Raw genomic sequence first — 18,553 nt, forward strand, 5'->3', positions numbered from 1 at the left:
CCTATGAGACCCACTCAGGCATGTGTGCAGGTTGAACACATGAACTAGCTGCAAACCAGACATGTTTCAAAGCACAGCCAGTCCATTCAAACACCCAGCCCCAGACTGTGGGTTTGGGCTGGGGTTGGGAGAGCAATGTGCAGCACCCCTGGGTGGTGACGGCTCTTTGGGGCAACCCTCAGGAAAGCAAGGAGGGAACCACAAAAATCCATGTGGAGAGAAACCGCCATAAGGGACTCCTTCATGTAACACTTGATTTGGAGGCTTGGTTGGGGCATCCTCGGAGGAACATCATGGTGCTGCAGGATGCAGGGTTAGTGGCACAGGGCAGGATGCTTTTCCTACTGATTTAGTGTCTGGGAGGACAGGAAAGCAGCTGGTAGAAGCTGTGTAAATCTGGAATCTCTGATTATGTGGGAAAAGTACCTATTCCGGGAAATGTCCTGTCTTAGTAGGAGTGTTAATGTCACAGGTCCAGAAAAATTCCCATATGGATATATTTATATTCTGCCAGCCAAAGGTTACCCTAGAAACTAAGGAATAAAGCAACATGGTGAATTTCCTAAAGGAGAAAATTAAACTACAAACATAGAGATTTACCTCTGCATGAAAGTACCTAATCTTGGAGAACTTTTCACTGTGTGAACCACATTTTATTTCACATTGCCTGAAGATAACAAAACGTTATCTGCTCCCTGAAAGTCTGTAGGAAAGACAAGGGAAAACAGAGATTTTTAAAGGTGGCAAGGGACTCCCTTGCCTTTTCATTTGTTGGGTTTAATTGCTATCCTGAATGTGAGCCATCAAAGGAACCCATGCCATGAACTGAAGCCATATTGTTCCCCTGTGGGTATTTTCTTTCTTCATTTGGTGGTATAAGCAAAGTCCTTTGTCCAACTCCTGTGGTTGGTCCATCTGCCTGGATGTTGCTGTTGTCACTGCTGCTGTCTTAGTGGTCTCAGGGGGTCTTCACATTGTAATTTTATGCAAATTACTTTCCTGACAAAATCATTTCAGACCTGGAAGCTGCATTTCAGTGCTCTTCTTGTGAGTGGACATGAAGCAAAATGCAAAATGATTTTCAAGAGCAAGCTCTTCCCCAGTGTTACTTTGCTTTGCTGAGGATGACAGAGGAGCAAATGCTTTGCATTTCCTCCACACAGTGGCAAGCATGAAAATACAGAGCCACTGTGAAGGACAGTCCAGTTTGATAGCCATCCCAGTTTAACACTTGTACTTTCTCTGGAACAACCCTGTGACCAGATTGGTTATAGAAGGTCTGGGCAGAAACCAGGTTTTGGGACCTGAAGTGACGGGGATAGCTCCTCAGAATTCTGTGCCTCTACTTCCCATTACTTTTCAACAAGTGTGATGCTGGCTGGGCTGTATCCATTAACAGTGGTTAATATCTCACTGATGCAGCATGTCTAGAGCTTGGCTTGAAAAGCAAAGTGTGAAGCAGCTCCTGAGAACTTGGTCCTCTGAAGGTCCTACTGGAAAGCAGCTCCTACTGTGACCATCAGACCATTGCTTATACCTGAATAGGAGCTGCCCTGTCATGACTTCTTGAGCTTCTACCACTAAGCAACTTGCATTGCTGCTAGGCCATCTGCCCTACTTACTCCCTTAAACAATGAATCAAAATGGTGCACAAGGAAACTGAGCAGGTTATGAAGTCCACAAGAAATAGTTAAGGTGGAGACTCCCCATGTAAAGCCATGGTCTTGCAGATGAGGTGGTGTAGCATGCTGAAGTGATACCTGATCAAAGATGTCCATCTCCTAGATGGGGTTCTTCTAATGGACAGCCTCGGCCATCCATGACTATAGTGCTTGTGTGATCATAGCAGCTAAATTAGGCACTTAAAATAGGGACCTGGGGTGGATCCTCAGCATCTCTCCTATGGAGGGACCCAGGTCTGTCAGCCCCAGAGAACAGGTGAGTTGAATCTCTTCTCAAGTTACTGATTTCTGAGTCTACCTCAATTTCCCTTATATATAACCTAAATACAGCATAGATCCATCAGGAGACCACAGGCATATCAAGTTTAAAATTTTTCTTCACAGAGGTCTAGAACTGCCATAAACTGAGCAGCGTGATGGCCACAACCACAAGCTTTCCGACAGCCTGAAGCATGCATTCCTCTGCTGATGTCACGCGAGGGATGGATGGGATGGAAGTGGAATAAGGCTTCATTACACTGTTACGTGACAGAGGAGGTTCTAGGAGCTAGTGGAAATATTGTAGGAAGAAGTGTGCACAGAAGGAAACACCTTTGACTTGATTACAATAAAAAATTTATTTTGATTCATATCATACCGAAAAATTAAATAAATAAAATGTCAAAGAATGATTGAGTGAGACTCTTCACCATCAGAGAAAAAAAACCCAAAACTATTACCATAATCAATCATGTAGTAAAAAAAAAAAACAAAACCAGGAAGAAAATCTGGTCATGGGAGAAAAAAAATGCTCAAGAGATCTGGCCTTGGTAAAAAACATAACATACACTTAAGGAATGCTTCAGAGCATTTGCAGTGGTGGCAAAACCAGTCCAAGAGTTTGAAGCCTAGACATGTTGCTAAATGTTTTCCTTTGTTGTTCTTTTAAACAAAACAAACCCGGAAAGTTTATAGCAGAAACACAGACAGTCCTCAACATTGGCAGTGGGAATTAATTCTTCCCTCAGCATCATCTGTTGGTATCTCCTTATTCTGAAGGCATTTGAAAGAGCAGCAAAATTGTGGAGGAACTGAGACAAAGATCTAACACAAGTCAGTTGCCTAAAGGACTTTAGAAAAAGTTCCTCTGGAACAGAACTGTGATGGCACAGACTATCCCTCATCCTACTGCTAGAAAGGTCCACTCTGCTCTCCTTACAGTTTGAAAAATGGCTATCAGTGGTACACAGTTACTGCTCACTGTCGGCAAGAAAATTAAATGGGAATTGCAGCTTGTTCCATGATGAAGACACTAAATCTATCCATGATAGTATGAGCCAAAATGTTTCATATGTGCTGTCAGAGGCAGAATATTCAGGGGAAAATTGGAAATTTAATTTGGACAGCAAAAGGAAACTTTCAGAAGAACACAGACTAGAAGATGATAGCTGATTTTTTTTACCACTTTCTTTGATCTCAAACTGCCACCTGTGATTAAAAAAAAACCAATGGGATTTGAGTACCAAAACACTCTGAGTTTTCTTCCAAGTCTTTCTAAAAATGACTGAAATGGATATGAAGTATTTCTGAATTACTGACATCTGTCCATGAGGAAAAAAAAATAAATATTTGAAGTTCATGATGAAAAAAGTATCTCCAAAATCCAGCCACAGGGTGAAGATACCATTGGAGTCTTCCATGGAGTCTTCTTCCTCTTAAAGTTACTTTGCTTGTATTACTGTGACATCTCACCAGAACCTTATTGTTTAACAACTAGTTTAAACAGCGGGAATGCTTAAAACAAACAAACATGGTTCAGGTAGAAATGTTTCATACTTTTACAACGGACGTGTAGAAGACACTCAGCCCATTGAATTTGCTGTGCCTGTGAGTTCTGCTGACCACCATGCTAGGAAAGGGCTTCTTGACATGAGGATCATGAACAGGTCTCAGCATGAGGATTTGAAAATCCTGCCCTTTCTGTATTGCTAAATTGAAGGGTCATGTGTGTACAGCAAAGGGAGCTCAGTTCTGTGCACAGACGTTTGGCATCCTCACCTCTTTATATGCTGTGAGTCCGGTAATGCTCATGCAGGTAAAGCAGTCCATGTTGGCGAGCGGTGCTGTGGCCCAAAATACGTATATTCCAGCTGACCGTGCCATTGTGCTATGAATCGCTGCCTTGGAGGGGACCTCACTGTTAACAACTGGCACGGAAAGACAAGGCTATAAATCTTGGACTGAAGCACATCACTAGTCAAAGGGCCAGGCTTTCACTGAGCTCAAATACTCATCCACTTGGACATGCTGCCACAACTAGTGCATGAAAGACAAGTCATTTAGATGATTTCTAATTCGTCACACACCCCAAGCACTGTAAGCCATTAAAAATTAAATATGTCATTTTTTCCAAGCCTGATCTAAAGTCCCTTGAAGCCTGTGGCAAGAACTCCAATGGCTTCACCAGAGCTGAAAATGGGTCAGTAATCCACAAGTCCTATTTTCACGATATCGGGAAGAAAAAAAAACAAACCAGTGTTCCCCATTCTTCACTACCTGAACTTTGTTCTTGGATTCACACTTTATCTGTCCTTGAGGATTAAACACATTGAGTCCAGCAAGAATCTGTGGATATAAAATCTCCACTGTCACTTCCCTCCTCTCACTGCCTTGAGGTACTGACATTAATACACTCGTTCCTCCAGAGATGCACATAATTTTGAAGTCTGGCTTACATGATAGGATCAGCTTGTGTATATTGTGTCTTCGTAGATGCTGCTACAGGGCAAAAGATTCATCTAGCTGATATCCCAACCCATGATATTTTTTCCATTTCAAATAGAGACCTTGCAAAGAGATTTGTAAAAAAATAAGAGGAAAAGTTTCCTTGGAATTTTTGGATATTTTCCCGTAAAAAAGGTAAAAGCTACCTTTAAAAATTATTCTTGTTTGTGTTTGCTCAAATACAATATAGGAGCTGTTACTGTTTCTGACTACAAAAGTATACCACATGGAGGCTAGACTTTGGTTAATTTTTCCCCCTTTTATAAAAAAGTTTAATTTAGGGTTTGTCATCTTTAAAAAAAAATCATATCTGTTGCACAATTATAAAAGGCACATATAAAAGACTGAAAGAAAAAAGTCCACTTTCCAACCTTAAGCTGATTAAATAAAAATGAGCATTCCAGAGTATTTTTCACCAAAAAAAGAAATAAAAATTATATATAACCAAATGAGACAAACATACAAGTGGCTAAAAAGGCCTTTTTTTTTTGCTGGAGTTTTCAGTATTGTTTTCTCTCTCATTATGGCTGTATAGGAAGCAATATTAAATAATATATGATCAGAGATGATTTGATCCATATTTTCTAGATGCTATCAATGCAGAATGAGGCAATGGCTGAAAAATTTACTACTCCAGGCAACTTCATCATGTTTTTGTGTAATACAGCATGGAACCAGAAGTAATAGAGGAAACAGAGAAGACTGTCTGAAAAGAAGATCAACAGCAGAAGTGAATTCATTTCTTTGAGGTAATCCTTACTATGATGTTCACAGCTGCCTTAGTGGGTCTCAAGTCCCAGAAGTCATTTTCACTCTTCTTCAAGTATCTCCTGCCTTACTCGAGGAAAGAACGGACACACAAACAGCAGTTCCTGTGCCCAGGTTTCCCCTAATTGCAACAGGCAGATCTTTCATCAGTAATTCAAGAATCAAGCCGTAGAGCCTAAGCAGAGATTCGTTTATTCCCACAACTGATTGGTAGTTCCCAGCTATCTGTAGATAGGAAATCGCATGCAGCATGGAAGCTGGTCCTCAGACGAGCACCCGGCGGTGAGCATTGCAGCAGTGGGACACTCCAAATCCACCTCAGATTCACGCATTCAAACCTGGCTGGTGCCCAGATCATCTTCACTGAGCTTTGTTCTGCTGCATGTTGGAAATCGCAGCCCCCACTTCTCCCCATGGCCAGGGTCATCTGCCCTTGAAAAAATTTATTTTTTCAATGGAGGCAAGAGTCAAAGTTACATTGTACTCAAAATCGCCATCATGGACACCTGTCTTCCGGAAAGCCCCAGCTGAAGCGTTGTTTTCCCAGTAATGATGCCAGTGTCCTTTGCTGTCTGCTCCAAAACCATACACGTTCACCTAGGAAGAGAGAACTAGTGTTATGGCCTGTAAAGCAATTGGTCTTCATCTGAAATTTTGAAGAAGCTCTCTTGGCTCTCAGTTTATCTATAGGCAGAGCACCAGAGGACTTGGGTGGTGCACCAAGCTATTCTGTTGCATGAGATGATGCAGCCACAGAATAATGGCCCAAGGCCTACTTAAGGGACATTACGTCCTAAGCTATGCTGAGACCGACATCACACCTGAACCCAGACAGAAAAGGAAATTTCTGTCCATGAATTCTTGTTTAGCAATGTGAAAAACACATTCCTCTCCCCTATACATGATGTGTGACTTCAGGAGGTTAGTGGCTTGGGATGGGAATCTCCTCTTCAGCTGACTGAGGCCACTAAGAGTGGAAAAAAATTGGATTTGCTCTTAGTCTTCCAAATTATGACCCATGTTGACCCCCACTTATATGCTTAATTATATGACATTTGCAGTCACTTCAGAGACAGCTGGACATTATGTTCTTTGTCTGTATACTCCTATGGCCTTTCCTCTCCCAACAGCTCATTATCGAAGGCTATGCCTGTCTCCTCTGGTGGGAAAGGTCCAAACATCACAGTTGACTTATTTAAACCTAGAGTGGTGATATGGCTGGGTTTGAACCGGTCACAGCCCACAAAACAAGTGCCCTAACCCACCCACACCTGGACCCACCCAAATACAAGCTTGTTTGAAGTTATTTTTGATAACGTCAGAGCTTTCCTCATTGTCTGCTCACCAGAAAAGAGGCAAAAATAAGTGAGACAAAATATCATCTGGGCTTCCACGAACAAGATGGGCATGGATACCATCCAAATGTAGATGTCTTCTAAGGCCAAGTGGAATCTCACTATTTATGTTTAATTATGTTCCCCTGGAATGAACCTTAAACCCTATCACTTGCTGATATTAAAAAAATCAGTTGCTGCCAGCTGAGCATATCTGCATGTTACTGAGGACTCTGCATCTGTTTGAAGCAGCAAACGGCAAAGAAGAGGGAGAGGGGGAAAAAAAGGCTGAGGGAGTGGCCAGGGCATGTTCCTGGCACTTCAGTGTGAAATGTCCTGCTTTTTTATCTACATATCCAAACACAGCCAGACCTCATCGCATACGTGGAGTGCAAATATCAAAGACAGAAGGCCTGTGGAGGGGTATCTCCCATGATGCTGGAGCCAGTTTTCATAGACGTATTTCATAAAAGCTGGATTATAAACCAGGATCTAGGCAAAATTGGAGAGAAACACTCATTAGTAAAATACCCTGGGAAAAAAACAACAGTAGCATGTCATCCCTAAAGGACACTGGGGTAGGGAAGAAAGGAATAATAGTTATTCCCTCAGAGGAAGTGAAAGGGAAAAATAAAGTCCCATAGTTAAGTGCATTCAAGAATATTTCCCATGTGCAATTACACACGAAAATTCCTTTCTTGTTCTTCATACCTCACCTGCTTACACTAATGTAAATCCTGGGCGATTCCTACTGAAACCAATGGGTACAAAATGGCACGAGTGAGAAGAAAATTAGGCATTCAGCTGCCAGCATCCTGCTGTAACGCAGGTGAGCTCTGGGGACTTGGAGGCTTGAGCAAGGCAAGTGTAAGATGCCATGCCAGATTTCACAGAATCATAGGATCATTTAGGTTGGAAAAGACCCTTAAGATCATTGAGTCCAACTGTAATTTGGGTGGGAACACAGGAGCAACTGCATCTTCTGCACAATATGCCAACCATGCCTTGATATCTCTATAGGTACAGATCTAAGGAAACCAGGGGTCAGGTGTAAACTATCAGGAAACCTATGAGGCTGCATCAGCTGCATTTCTCCTGTTTCCCAAACATCCTATTTTTCTATGTGGTTTGTTGCTTTTTTTTTAAGATATAAGTTGCACTTGGTTATCTCCTGGGGAAATTATGAGGCCACCTAATGGAGACAGAGCACTTAAGATCAGACCTGAGTGTACAGTAAATACAAGGACTGGTGGGAGCCCTTGGTTTCAACCCTCTTCCCTGAGTCAGGCAGAGAGGCTTTTCCCTCCCTGCTGCGTTTGTAATTAGAGTGACAGCATTTCAGTGCTATCTGGTTAGCTGCAGGGCTTTTCCTTTTATGAAGTCAGAGGTTAATTGCTGATATTGTATCTGTGTGTAATCGCTTCTCACAGGGTATTTTGCATTATGCAGTGTGGGAAGAAATACAAGCTTCTCGTCTTCCTGCTCTGGAAGCTGTTGCATATCGCCAGCCGTACCCTGGGCTGGTGCTACTCAACTGTGACGTGAGTTTAGCAACCTGCCGTAGTGCATCTCATGAGGGCTTTGCAGAGGTTAATTTGTTCCTCACAACAGGTAGGAGTAAGCTAAGTGATTATTTAATAGCCTCAGAGGACCGTGGCTTGAAGCACAGAGATATAAACTAATACTGGTTAAAGGTCTCATCTGAAGCCTTTGGCAAAACCTGGCCTCCTGAATCAAGGACATGTGCTTTAATCTGTAAATTTAATGCTCTGGGGCTAACATCATACTTCAGCAGCCCTTGAGACATTAGGAGCCTGAGCTCCTCTGAAAATCAGCCTCTCCAAAGGCTGAGAGAATGAGACTTATTTTGCTGGAAGGCCTGTGGAAGAGCAAGCGTCTTTTACCTCTCCCTATATAGCTTGCCTTGTTTATGTCCTCAAACCATGCAGCTACAGCAACAAAAGTCTTTGCATGGTGGTGGCTAAATGTGCAACAAGGGAATGACCATCCTGCCCCATGGGAAATCATGCCTCCAGCAGTAGGGGATGTCTATTAAACCCCAGCATACTTGGGGTTTATGAGTCAGTATGCATGGGATGGGCTCTATTCTGACTGCTGTAGGGTGGGCACTGGGTCTGTCCATCCTTGACCTTCTCAGAGAATTGAGGTCCCCTGCCTGATTGCCTTCTACACATCCACACTATGAAATAAAATGGGTCAGAGGTGTTTTGTTAGCCTTGAGGGAAGTGGCATGGCACAGATCGTGTCCACATTGCTCAATTCTGTCTCGGTGCAAAACCGGGAATATTGCTTGCTCTGTGCTATCTTCCAAACCTGACTTGAACTCTCCCCTTGCCTGGGAGAGTATTAAGACACTTGGGACAAAACCAGCATGGACTTGGCCTGAGCCCAGTCTCCAAGCTTGATTAATTGGGTACAGGAAATTATTACAGCTGTGGGCTAAGAGCCTTCCCCAAGAGCCATTGATACCATCTCGAATGGTCTTTCACTGACTTGAAACCACACAGCTTTATTTGTTCAGATTCACTTAGCTCTTTATCACAACAAACTGACGCAGGAGTGAGAAACATCCTTGATGTTCAAATAGTCAAATTATTTTTAAAAAACTCCAAAGACTTTCCACAGGTCAAAGTGCCATTACATCCAAGTGACTGCAATGGGTGGGAACAGGGCAACTACTGTGGAGGGTGAGCATAGTGGGCTAGCAGTGCACTTTAATTCTTCCCGAGCAGTACCAGAGGAAGCAACGCAACCTTCAGAACAGCAGTAATGCAATGGCATAGTCACAAGGGCAGTTTCCTTCTAACCTCAGTTATTTAGTGGTTGATCTATGGCCTGAACGGCACACAGGAGCTAAACCTTTAGCTTAGCTGAGCCTTGTAAAGTGTGTGTATTCTGGTTGCAGTTTTTATGAATGTCAAGGGGTTCCTTGGATTCTTGCAGTCTCCCAGAGAGGCAAAAGACCTACAAGTAGATTAGCAGAACAAATTCACAAATCAGCATTGCTCACCTTTTCTTTTTTGACTTTGATTTTCCGTGGAACTGGAACATATGTGCTATTAGAAGAAAAAAAAAAAACAACATCAAGATTAGTAAAAGCCCAACATATTAATATTTTCCAGTGTTTCCAAAGAAAGAAAGAATACTCTTCATGTACAGGAATAAATTAAAATAATTTGAAAGCAATAAATACAAGAAATTGTTGGAAAATGAGGCTGCCACTAAGTAACAGCATGAAAAGAACTGAGGTGTTACTGAAGCAAGTTTATAGGAAGCCATTGCATTTATCCATTTTCAAGTTAATTAATGACAGTAGGACACAAAAGATTTAGTGGACAATATTTTGTAAAATCAGTATTATGTGGAGCCCATGACTTCTATTTCTTGGCCCATGACGTTGTAGTCTTTGCACTTTGATGACGGGAAGGACTTTCCATTTAATTTCACGGCAGAAAAAACTTTTCCCACCAGGGGGAGACTTTTCCCCTCCTAATACTTGTAGCTACTGCATGATTTTCAGAGTAGGTGGTAGTAGAGTTCATTGTTTCTGTGGTTATGTGCAACTCTAGCACTCCCAGTACACAGCCCCTCACTGGGAAGCTATTCCCTTCCTCCCAGAGGGATGCTGAGGGCTTCCTGCAGTTCCCAGCATAAACCTTCCAAGTCATACCTTATGACTGGGTTGAAATCACGAGTCATGTCTTAAAGACAAAAAAATCTTTTCTTCCCCATATCTCATGCACAGCTTATGCTGGCATTGCAGAGCTCATCACGAGTGCTGTAGAAAAAAAATCTCCCTGAGTTTGTTTCAAGTGAGAAAATTCTGAACTGGCCTTGTAACTGGACTATATCCCGAAGTATACCCTGCATACTTTTTAGATGGGTTGTGATAAATCACCAAAACCTTCCATTAGTTCAATCTAAATGTTTTTGTTTGATTTTTGGTAACAACAAGGTTCCTGTGATTAACATTTTATTTCTCTTTGAACCATGGATCATCAGCACTTTGAAACATTAGTCTAAGTCTTCCCAAACCAGTGGTGACCTGGCAATGTCCTCATCTGGGCATCCCTGACCTCAGATCTCTGCCCCAGGCTGGATGAAACGGAAGACGTCGGTTCAAGCCCCCTGAGATGTGACACAAGATGCAAACAGGGAAAGGGAGACCCATGCAGACTTCTTAATCTGCCCTCAGCAAACCTGCCCTTGTATCTGCTTCTCATCTCTGATCTTGGTTAGCAAGTAAGTAGAAGAGGGCTTGATGATCCCATGTCCTTTTTGTGGTTATGAAGACATAAAGGGCTTCTTTGCTGGTAGAATCTCCTCATTATTAGATAAATAAACAGTCAGTCTTTTCTGAAAAGGTGATGTGGAGGAAACGAGAGAGACACATTTCATGGACATCTAGCTAGGTACAATAAAAGACCAAAGTGAAAGGTATGCAATTTTCAAGACAGTATTTACAGACAGCTGTAATCCAACCCAGAAACTACTGTAGCTCTTGTCAGATGACATGTTTGTCATTTTAATCATGGGATAGTTCATTTTTTCAGAAGCAGTACTCAAGTCATGCTGTTACTTGGCTGCAGAATTTCACACAACCTCACAGAAAGCAATGGCACGTTGATTAAGACCAAGTGGAGACCTATGCTGTTATGATCATGTAAAAACTGAGCTGCATAGCCAGGGAGTTAGTGACCCAGTAAATACCACACAGGAGCATCACAAAGAGTGAAGCTTGTGATGAAGGTGGCTACAGGTGGAATTCATATAATCTGGAAAATGTCTTCAATAAGCCACTTGTCAGTGCTCTAGTGAAATCTGCTGGTATCACTGGCCGCCTTGTACAGGACATTTACTGTACCATTGACCCAAATGGGAGACATGGAACATTTTAAGGAATACAAAAATCGCTCGTACCCGAGCCAAGCAGAGATACATGGAGGTTTTTTCACTATAGAGATTCCTAGAAGACTTGCAGAAGGCAAGTTAAGGCAACTCAGCTAAATATATGACTGATGAGGACCTGAAGGTTTTCTGTCCCAGAAGGCTTTTCTTGGTCTTTTCTGGGACAATGCTCAGTCTTAAGAGAGCCACTTTGAAATTGGACATCCATCAGTCAAATAGGACATGTCTGAGAGAATCATTCAGCTATCGATTCAATCTAATATAAAGGTCATCTGCAGTTTGGCTTTTCTTTTGAACCATAATACAGGATGCTTATATTTTTTAACTATGAATGCACTAAGGTGAGTATCTCTTCTCTTCTAAAATACTGAATTTCAGATGGGGTTTATTTTTATTTGATGCCTTCTCCCCTTTACAAATATACAGTCAACAATTTCCTTATACACTGTATCTGATGTTGTGTGTTTAATACATGCTTATAGGTTTATTCTGCTAGCCTAAAATTACGTTAAATGTATTGTTATGATTTGTGTGATTATGATTTTCTAGTTTTATTGCCCCAGAATATACCAGCTTATTAATCATGCAATTTCTGTGCTTTGAGTATAGCAAAAATCTTAAAATACTGGTATTTCTTCCATGGGGTTAAATACTCACACGCTAATTTATACCAGATCCTTACCAAGCCCATGTATACAATCTAATTATAAATATATAATATATCCTGTAATTTATTAAGCAAAGATGTTTTTCCTTTCATGTGCTGTGTCTGCCTTGTAGTCAACCAGTTATATCTTCCTGACAGGCTAAGGGCTCACTGAGCTTTACCACTGCAAACCACTTGCTCGCACTTCTAAAGGTAAATACTCAATAAAAAATAGTAAAAAGGCTTTGCAATCTGGGCACAGAGCAGTGACAGTGATGGAAACACGGGTGGGTGACGACGGCAGGAACTGGCCCTCTGTGGGTGCCTCTTCCTAGCGCAGGCATGGATTTGACAAAGATGCAGCAAGGGGCTTCATTCAAAGGCCACTGAAGGCAGCTGGGAGCTTTCCATTGCTTCTGATAGGATTTGGATACAGGCTTAAGGGCAGAGTTTCTCAACCTTTTTTATCAATACAGCTTCTAAAAGAGAAAAACCTAAGCCTTGCAAAAAAGGTGATATTTTTAAGCCCATTTTCTAAGTGGGCTGATTTTTCTGAGATACAAGTGTGTCCTGAAGATGGATTTTTTCAAGACAGCGTATGACTGTATCTACTAAGTGCTGGTGGCAAAAAAGGGAACACGGGACTAAACCAGATTTGTCACAAGTTAAGAGAACTTTAATAAGAAGTGAAAAGAATCTAACGTGCATTTGCAAAGAGAGAAAAGAGAAATCAAACTCCATTTGTTGTCCCATCAAAAAGTTTTCCTTAAAAATGCAAAGTGGGTCAACAGGAACATACTTTTACAAGTTTTTAATTGTCTGAGGCTCTGAAGAGGCCTCTGAAAAGGGGAAAAAGTTGAAATGTCTTGAAACACTTCCCTCTGGAGTAAAGTAACCTGATCTGCTGCTGCTGCCTACAGGGTGCCACTGAGCAATCCCACCAGGCTGTGGCTTTACATCCAGCAGATAACCTCACACACAGTACAAATGTCACGTATTTCATCCTCTGGATTAGGAAAAGCCAGCTTATAGGAAGGGAGAGAATCTGCTAGCAGGCGTCCAGAAGAAACATGAGTTTTGTTCGCATTTCTAATTCTAGTGCTGCCATAAATGTATTAAGCAGGACAATGTTTACTTCTGAAAGCCCAAAGAAGAAATGGAGAATAAATACCAGTGTGGCCCATTATTGCCTGGTAAAACGTGTTAATTTAAAGCTAAGGCGCACAGGTGACACACAAAACAATGGTGTCTCCTCTGCTCAGCTCTCAATCACCTTCCACCAGGAAAGACGGACAGAACTCCTGGCTGACCTGTCCAGGGGAGGTTGCTGTGGATGAGGGACTAAGTGTCCCGGTCTGCTTCTGCTCTCACTGCCTTCCATGAGCAGCCTGCACATCCCTCTCTGCCTCCTTGTCCTCTTCTGCAAGTGAGATAATATATGTCAGAGGACCACTTGGCCACCCAAGTGTCTCAGGTGGGACAATCCAGGTGTCTAGGGCCACTGCTGAACAAATATCCTGCCAAACACCTGATTCTGCAGACGGCTTTCTGATGGCTATGTCTGGGTACATGCTGGCTGCACCCACTGTACTCCCAAGGGACTGGAGAGGAGGAAGGATGAGCAGAAGCCCAAAATGAGGCTCTGAACCCCAAAGCCCAGGTAGCCATTCCTCAAACCGGCTGCCTCCAGCAGCAAAAAATCCCCCTTTCTTTTCTCTGAGACCACCATGTGGGGCTGCAAAGAGACCAGTCTGGATCTTCACCTCAAAGACTGCACCATAACATTAAGCTTCTCCTAGAAAGCAAATGTGCAGGACTGAACCCTGACTTGAGAGGGTCTGTAAAGTTCCCCTAGGCATTACCAGAAGCAGGGATTTGCGCAGTGTGGGCTTTTCTGTCCTACAGCAACGTGTGGGGGCTCCCACCCGTTCACCCTGCCCACTCAGGGCTGCCCTTACTCACAAGTTGATGGTGCCTGTGGTGAGAGCGGTGACAACCCAGCGCAGGTCCAGGGTTTTGAAGGGGATCAGGATCATGCTCACGTTTTCTGCCAGCTCTTTGTAGCTCTCAGGGTAAACAAAGTGGTGAGTGGTCTTGCTCCCAACATCTGATTCGTAGCCAGTGGTGGGGGCACGGTTCATTCTGTGGCCCAAAAGGAAGAAGTGAGAGAGTGAGGAGGTGGGAGAGGAATTACATAAGTACAAACATGTGTGATTCTTCCCCAAGTCATTTGCTTGAGGTGGCAGAAAAATGCTCCTATGGCTAAGGAGAGTGCTGTATGCAGGCTTTTCAGACAGCCTTGCCACGGTGTAGTGGTCCTCAAGCAGGCTGAGCTGACCATCACCCATAGTGGATAAATTAAACGAAAGCTCAGCTTTAGTGTGGGATTCCTTGGACTAAATGGGAGTTTCTGCTGAGCAAGTGTATCTCTGAGGACATTCCTGGGTTCCCTTTACAGTCAGCAGAGAGCTGGTCAAAAGAGCAGTGAGTTCATGAGGACACATCTCCTTTCATCCTAAAGCTGAAGACTCCAGTAGGTGAGAAAAACATTGCCCTGAAGTTTATCAGCTTGACTTCTTGCAGTTTCATCCCCCCCACCTGTACGAGTGTATTATGATGTCTAGGGTCAAGGTAACAAACCATGTTATGTGTGATAAGAAGCAGCAAATATTCCTGATGGTCCTCCCATGAAAAGGCACTAAAGCCACAGTGACAAATCCAGGACCTACTGCTGACGCTCCATTTACTCAAACCTTACTTTGTCCCCCAACTTTGATACATCTACTTAGGGTCTCTCTGCACACATATGGGGTGCTTTCAGCAACCCTGGGGTCAGTGCACGGAGATCTGCCCAGGACCCACCAGGGCTCAGTCAAAATGTGTTGGCCAAACAGGGCTACCTTATGTTGGGTGTATCGGGGAACAGGGAACAGAGAGGATTCTGAACACAGGACTGCAGAAACACCTCTATGCATGTGCTCCCTCCTGAAAGCAAATATGGGGAGACATCACCAGTTCCCTCCCTGATGCATGAGCTCACTGTTAGTGGAGATTTGCATGTTTCAGTGGTGCGGTGTAATGCAGATTAGAGATCCCCAAAGTGGCTCTGACTGACCTTGCATGAATCCATGGCACTGTGCAACACCACGGAGAAACCCCCAGGGTGGCTCTGAGCAGAATGGGGTTTCTCTGCAGCCCAGTGGTGTCTCCTGCACAGACATTAACTCAGCTCCTGGCAGAAGTGCAGGGAGGACAAGGAAGGATGTAGCTGACAAGATGATAAGGAGCATTGTACATTGCCAGACAACATGTTGCCCTGGTCACTGATAATGGGGGAGGTAAAATCTATTTATCAAGTCTATGCCAGGCTGTGTTACCACAGTGCCCCCCAGGTGAATTAGTTAAGTTTAAACTCCCTCAAAGGGAGTTATTAGCGTAGGCAGACTATCATGCCAGCCTGTGAGGACTTTTTCTTGAGTTAGTCTCTTCCCTGCCAGCAACCCACATTGTAGTGTATACAAATACTCAGTAAAGCATGAGACTTACTATGTTTTATCTTGAGATTAGTCAGTCTGAGGTATAAAATATGGGGGTTTCTTTCTGTCAGGACAAAGCCAAGGGTGGCATCTTAGTTATCTTACCCACACCCTGTCCTCAGGTCTATGTACCTTCCCCGCCATCCGTGGTGGGGCTTGGCAGAAGGGAGCATTCACAGTCTGAGCAGGAAGGACCAAGCAGGAACTTCCTTCCATCATGAAAGTAGATAGTTAAACAAATAAAGGTGGGCTGGAATACAAAGTTTGGAAGGAAAGCTGTCCCCTCAGCCCCTCTGGCTCTTCCCCATGCTTGGCTGTATTGCCACAGCATGTGCAAGTGAGTATCAGGTCACCAGGGATTTTGTTTGTTGGATTAACACACAGAGAAGTCACCTTCTCTGCACAAGTTTCCACAGTGAATCCTAAAGCCTTATGCCATAGCTTCAGATCTGGCTTGAGATCCCTACGATAGAAATCAGAGCCTGGCAAGTTCAGTTTCAAATCATTGGGAGTTTCTCCCTTGCCAGGCATGCGTGGCTATGGGAAGGATTAGGCAGAAAGGATGCAGAAACCTGCATCCGAGTGCATTAGTCTTTAGTTACTACTCAAAATAATCACCTCTGAGACTAGCAAAGCCTTTTCTGCGTGGATCTGGAAACACAGGCCAGGTGAGATAAGAAAGTCCGTGCAGGAACGGGGCTGCCTCCATCGGAAGGACATGGAGTTAAGCATAAATGCAGCTCAGCTGCCTCACATTTGCAACCTGCAGGATTAATGTTGAGGGCTCTTCATTTCCCTTCATGGATCTGAAGACCAGGTTGGCTGTCTCTGCCTTTGGGAAGGTAATTTTGGCAGAGGGCAAGGCATGCAGCTGAAGGAAGCTACTCCTGCAATGACTAACTGTGAACATTTAGATGTCATCTAAAGACTCTGCAGTGTGTCCAAGCCATATTGGAAGCCAAGTGGCCTAACGTGGCTTAACAGTTTAAAAAGTGGTCACCTGCTGATCCACTCTTGACTTCAGTGCACAGTTTACTGCTAAAGGTTATGTTGTTTCTGAGAGTATAATCCCACATGTGGTATTTTCAGTAGCAATCCCTCCCTTCCAGGCCCTCCAACCTGCCCTGCGTTGCTCCCCAATTTGTGCTGTACCAGCAGCTGTAGTGCGAAAGCTGGACAATGCACTGGAGATGAACTCAGCCCAGATGCTCTCTGGGTGATTCGCTCTGCTTATCTAGTTCCTGCTTGCATTTCAGTGGGACAAAATAGCCAACCTTCATTGCCTCGAAAGGAAGAGGCAATGTGACCCTCTACAAAGTAGCTGCAGCCAAGCAGTTGCCTCCTGTCCGCAGCAAACTGACTTTGGCTTTCCCACCCTCCCATTGCTTAAGAATGAACCAGTGCAAGAAAATCAAATCTGACAGAGCCAATTAGGTGTGTAAAAGATCAACTTGCAAGCATTAGCTGCAGAAAGAGCCTTTACTCAAAACTGCAGGTTTTTTCAGCCGTATTTTTTAACACAGGCAATTATGGACAGTGCAGAACAAGCTACAGTATCAACACCTATTCATGTTTTTTTTTTCCCAAGCTAAAACATGAGGTCATATCTCCAACACACATAGCTTACATCCCTGGAACTTAGATTTGACCTAAGTACCAGACTCACTAGATAGCCCCTGAAATCTTGTTTGCTCACTTGTCCCCCAAAATGCCAGTGAATCTTAAACAACAGAGACATCTGGAGCCGAGGTGGTGCATACTCACCTGAGCACAAAGTCATGGGAGTCAATATCTTGGCCATACTGAGACTGCCGAAGGTTCCCAGAGTTGCCCACGACGGCGCATCGTCTGCACATGTAAGCGCCTCGCTCCTGCAGTGGATCCCCATCCCCGGGAATGATCCCAAATAATTCCTTGAGAGTAGCATTAATATTCTTCGGAGTTCTCTCTCCTTGCAATTTCTGTTAAGGAGGAAAATCACTCCAGGTTACCAATATAGGTAGCTTTTCTGTAAGCAAGATATAGATTCAAATGTCTTCTCAAAGACCATTCTTGCATCTACCTGCAGACACTGTTTCCTGCAGATGCGTTACAAGGCTTTGAGTTGGGAGCAGAAATGTGAAAAAAAGAAGTGGAAAATCCCTTCCCATTAACTTTTTAAACTTGGTTCCCCTTTTCCTTTCTTTTTCCTTGGATTCCCTCACCTCTTCTGCCTCTATCTAGCCATGGTGGAACAGGTCATGCATTCTCCCCAAGGCTGACCCTAGCAGAATAAATGTTCCTCTGGTGTCTATAAACCTAATCCCACCTTGGGCCAGGTGTCTTCTGTTAGGACATGTATAAGATTTCTTTTATCCCTCCAAGGAAGGACAGAAGAGTCTCAGGGAACCTGATGGAGCACAGAAGTGGCTGACACCCCTTCCACGAATTTTGGCATAGGCCAGAAGTGGGAGTGAGAGATCTTATTGCTGCTGTTCTGGCCTGTGGAGGAACCAGCTGCTAGTGCAATAGGAAACTACAGTAAAGTAGAGTTAGCCCTGAGTACTGGAGATGTAAAATCATCCAAAAAATTCTCCAGGATGAAGAAAACCACCCGGACCTTGGTCATTGTGTCTGTTGCCACGGAAGGAAACTCTTTTGTAGCAGCTCTGTGGTGCATGGTGGAAACAATGACTGGATTGGGAAGGTTCAGACAAGGTACAGGGCAGGTGATGGTCAGACACTCCCTTTCTGCTCTCTGAGGGCTACTAAAGAGGTTGGGAGTGCTGGCAGGCTCACAAAAAGCATTGCCCACCCTTGTGGTGCTGCTTGCTTGCAAGTTCACAAAGGGAGAACGGCTCCTAACACAAAATCTGCCAAAAGGTTCTGCCTTTGCTCTGCCAGCCCAGGGCGAAG

At 43.7% G+C, this 18,553-nt stretch overlaps 1 protein-coding gene across 5 annotated transcripts in view; it reads right to left on the bottom strand.

Moving 5' to 3' along the window:
* The window catches only part of ST3GAL1 (ST3 beta-galactoside alpha-2,3-sialyltransferase 1), a 94,835-nt gene that overhangs the window by 17,856 nt on the left and 58,426 nt on the right, over positions 1–18,553 (bottom strand). For 4 of the 5 annotated variants that reach the window (XM_009647994.2, XM_035903413.1, XM_035903415.1 and 1 more), the window contains exons 3-7: positions 17,423–17,619; positions 14,085–14,264; positions 9,579–9,624; positions 6,920–7,039; positions 2,355–5,810 (exon numbers count right to left, since the gene is read on the bottom strand). In XM_009647994.2, the coding sequence (XP_009646289.1) occupies positions 5,637–5,810; positions 6,920–7,039; positions 9,579–9,624; positions 14,085–14,264; positions 17,423–17,619 (717 nt within the window). In that variant the 3' untranslated portion in view covers positions 2,355–5,636. Of the gene's footprint in view, positions 1–2,354; positions 5,811–6,919; positions 7,040–9,578; positions 9,625–14,084; positions 14,265–17,422; positions 17,620–18,553 lie in introns of those variants that run through there. The other variant, XR_004843199.1, reaches the window with a different exon arrangement.

Source organism: Egretta garzetta, unplaced genomic scaffold (genome assembly GCF_000687185.1).
Source record: "Egretta garzetta isolate BGI_Z169 unplaced genomic scaffold, ASM68718v1 scaffold50, whole genome shotgun sequence".
Classification (NCBI taxonomy): domain Eukaryota; kingdom Metazoa; phylum Chordata; class Aves; order Pelecaniformes; family Ardeidae; genus Egretta; species Egretta garzetta.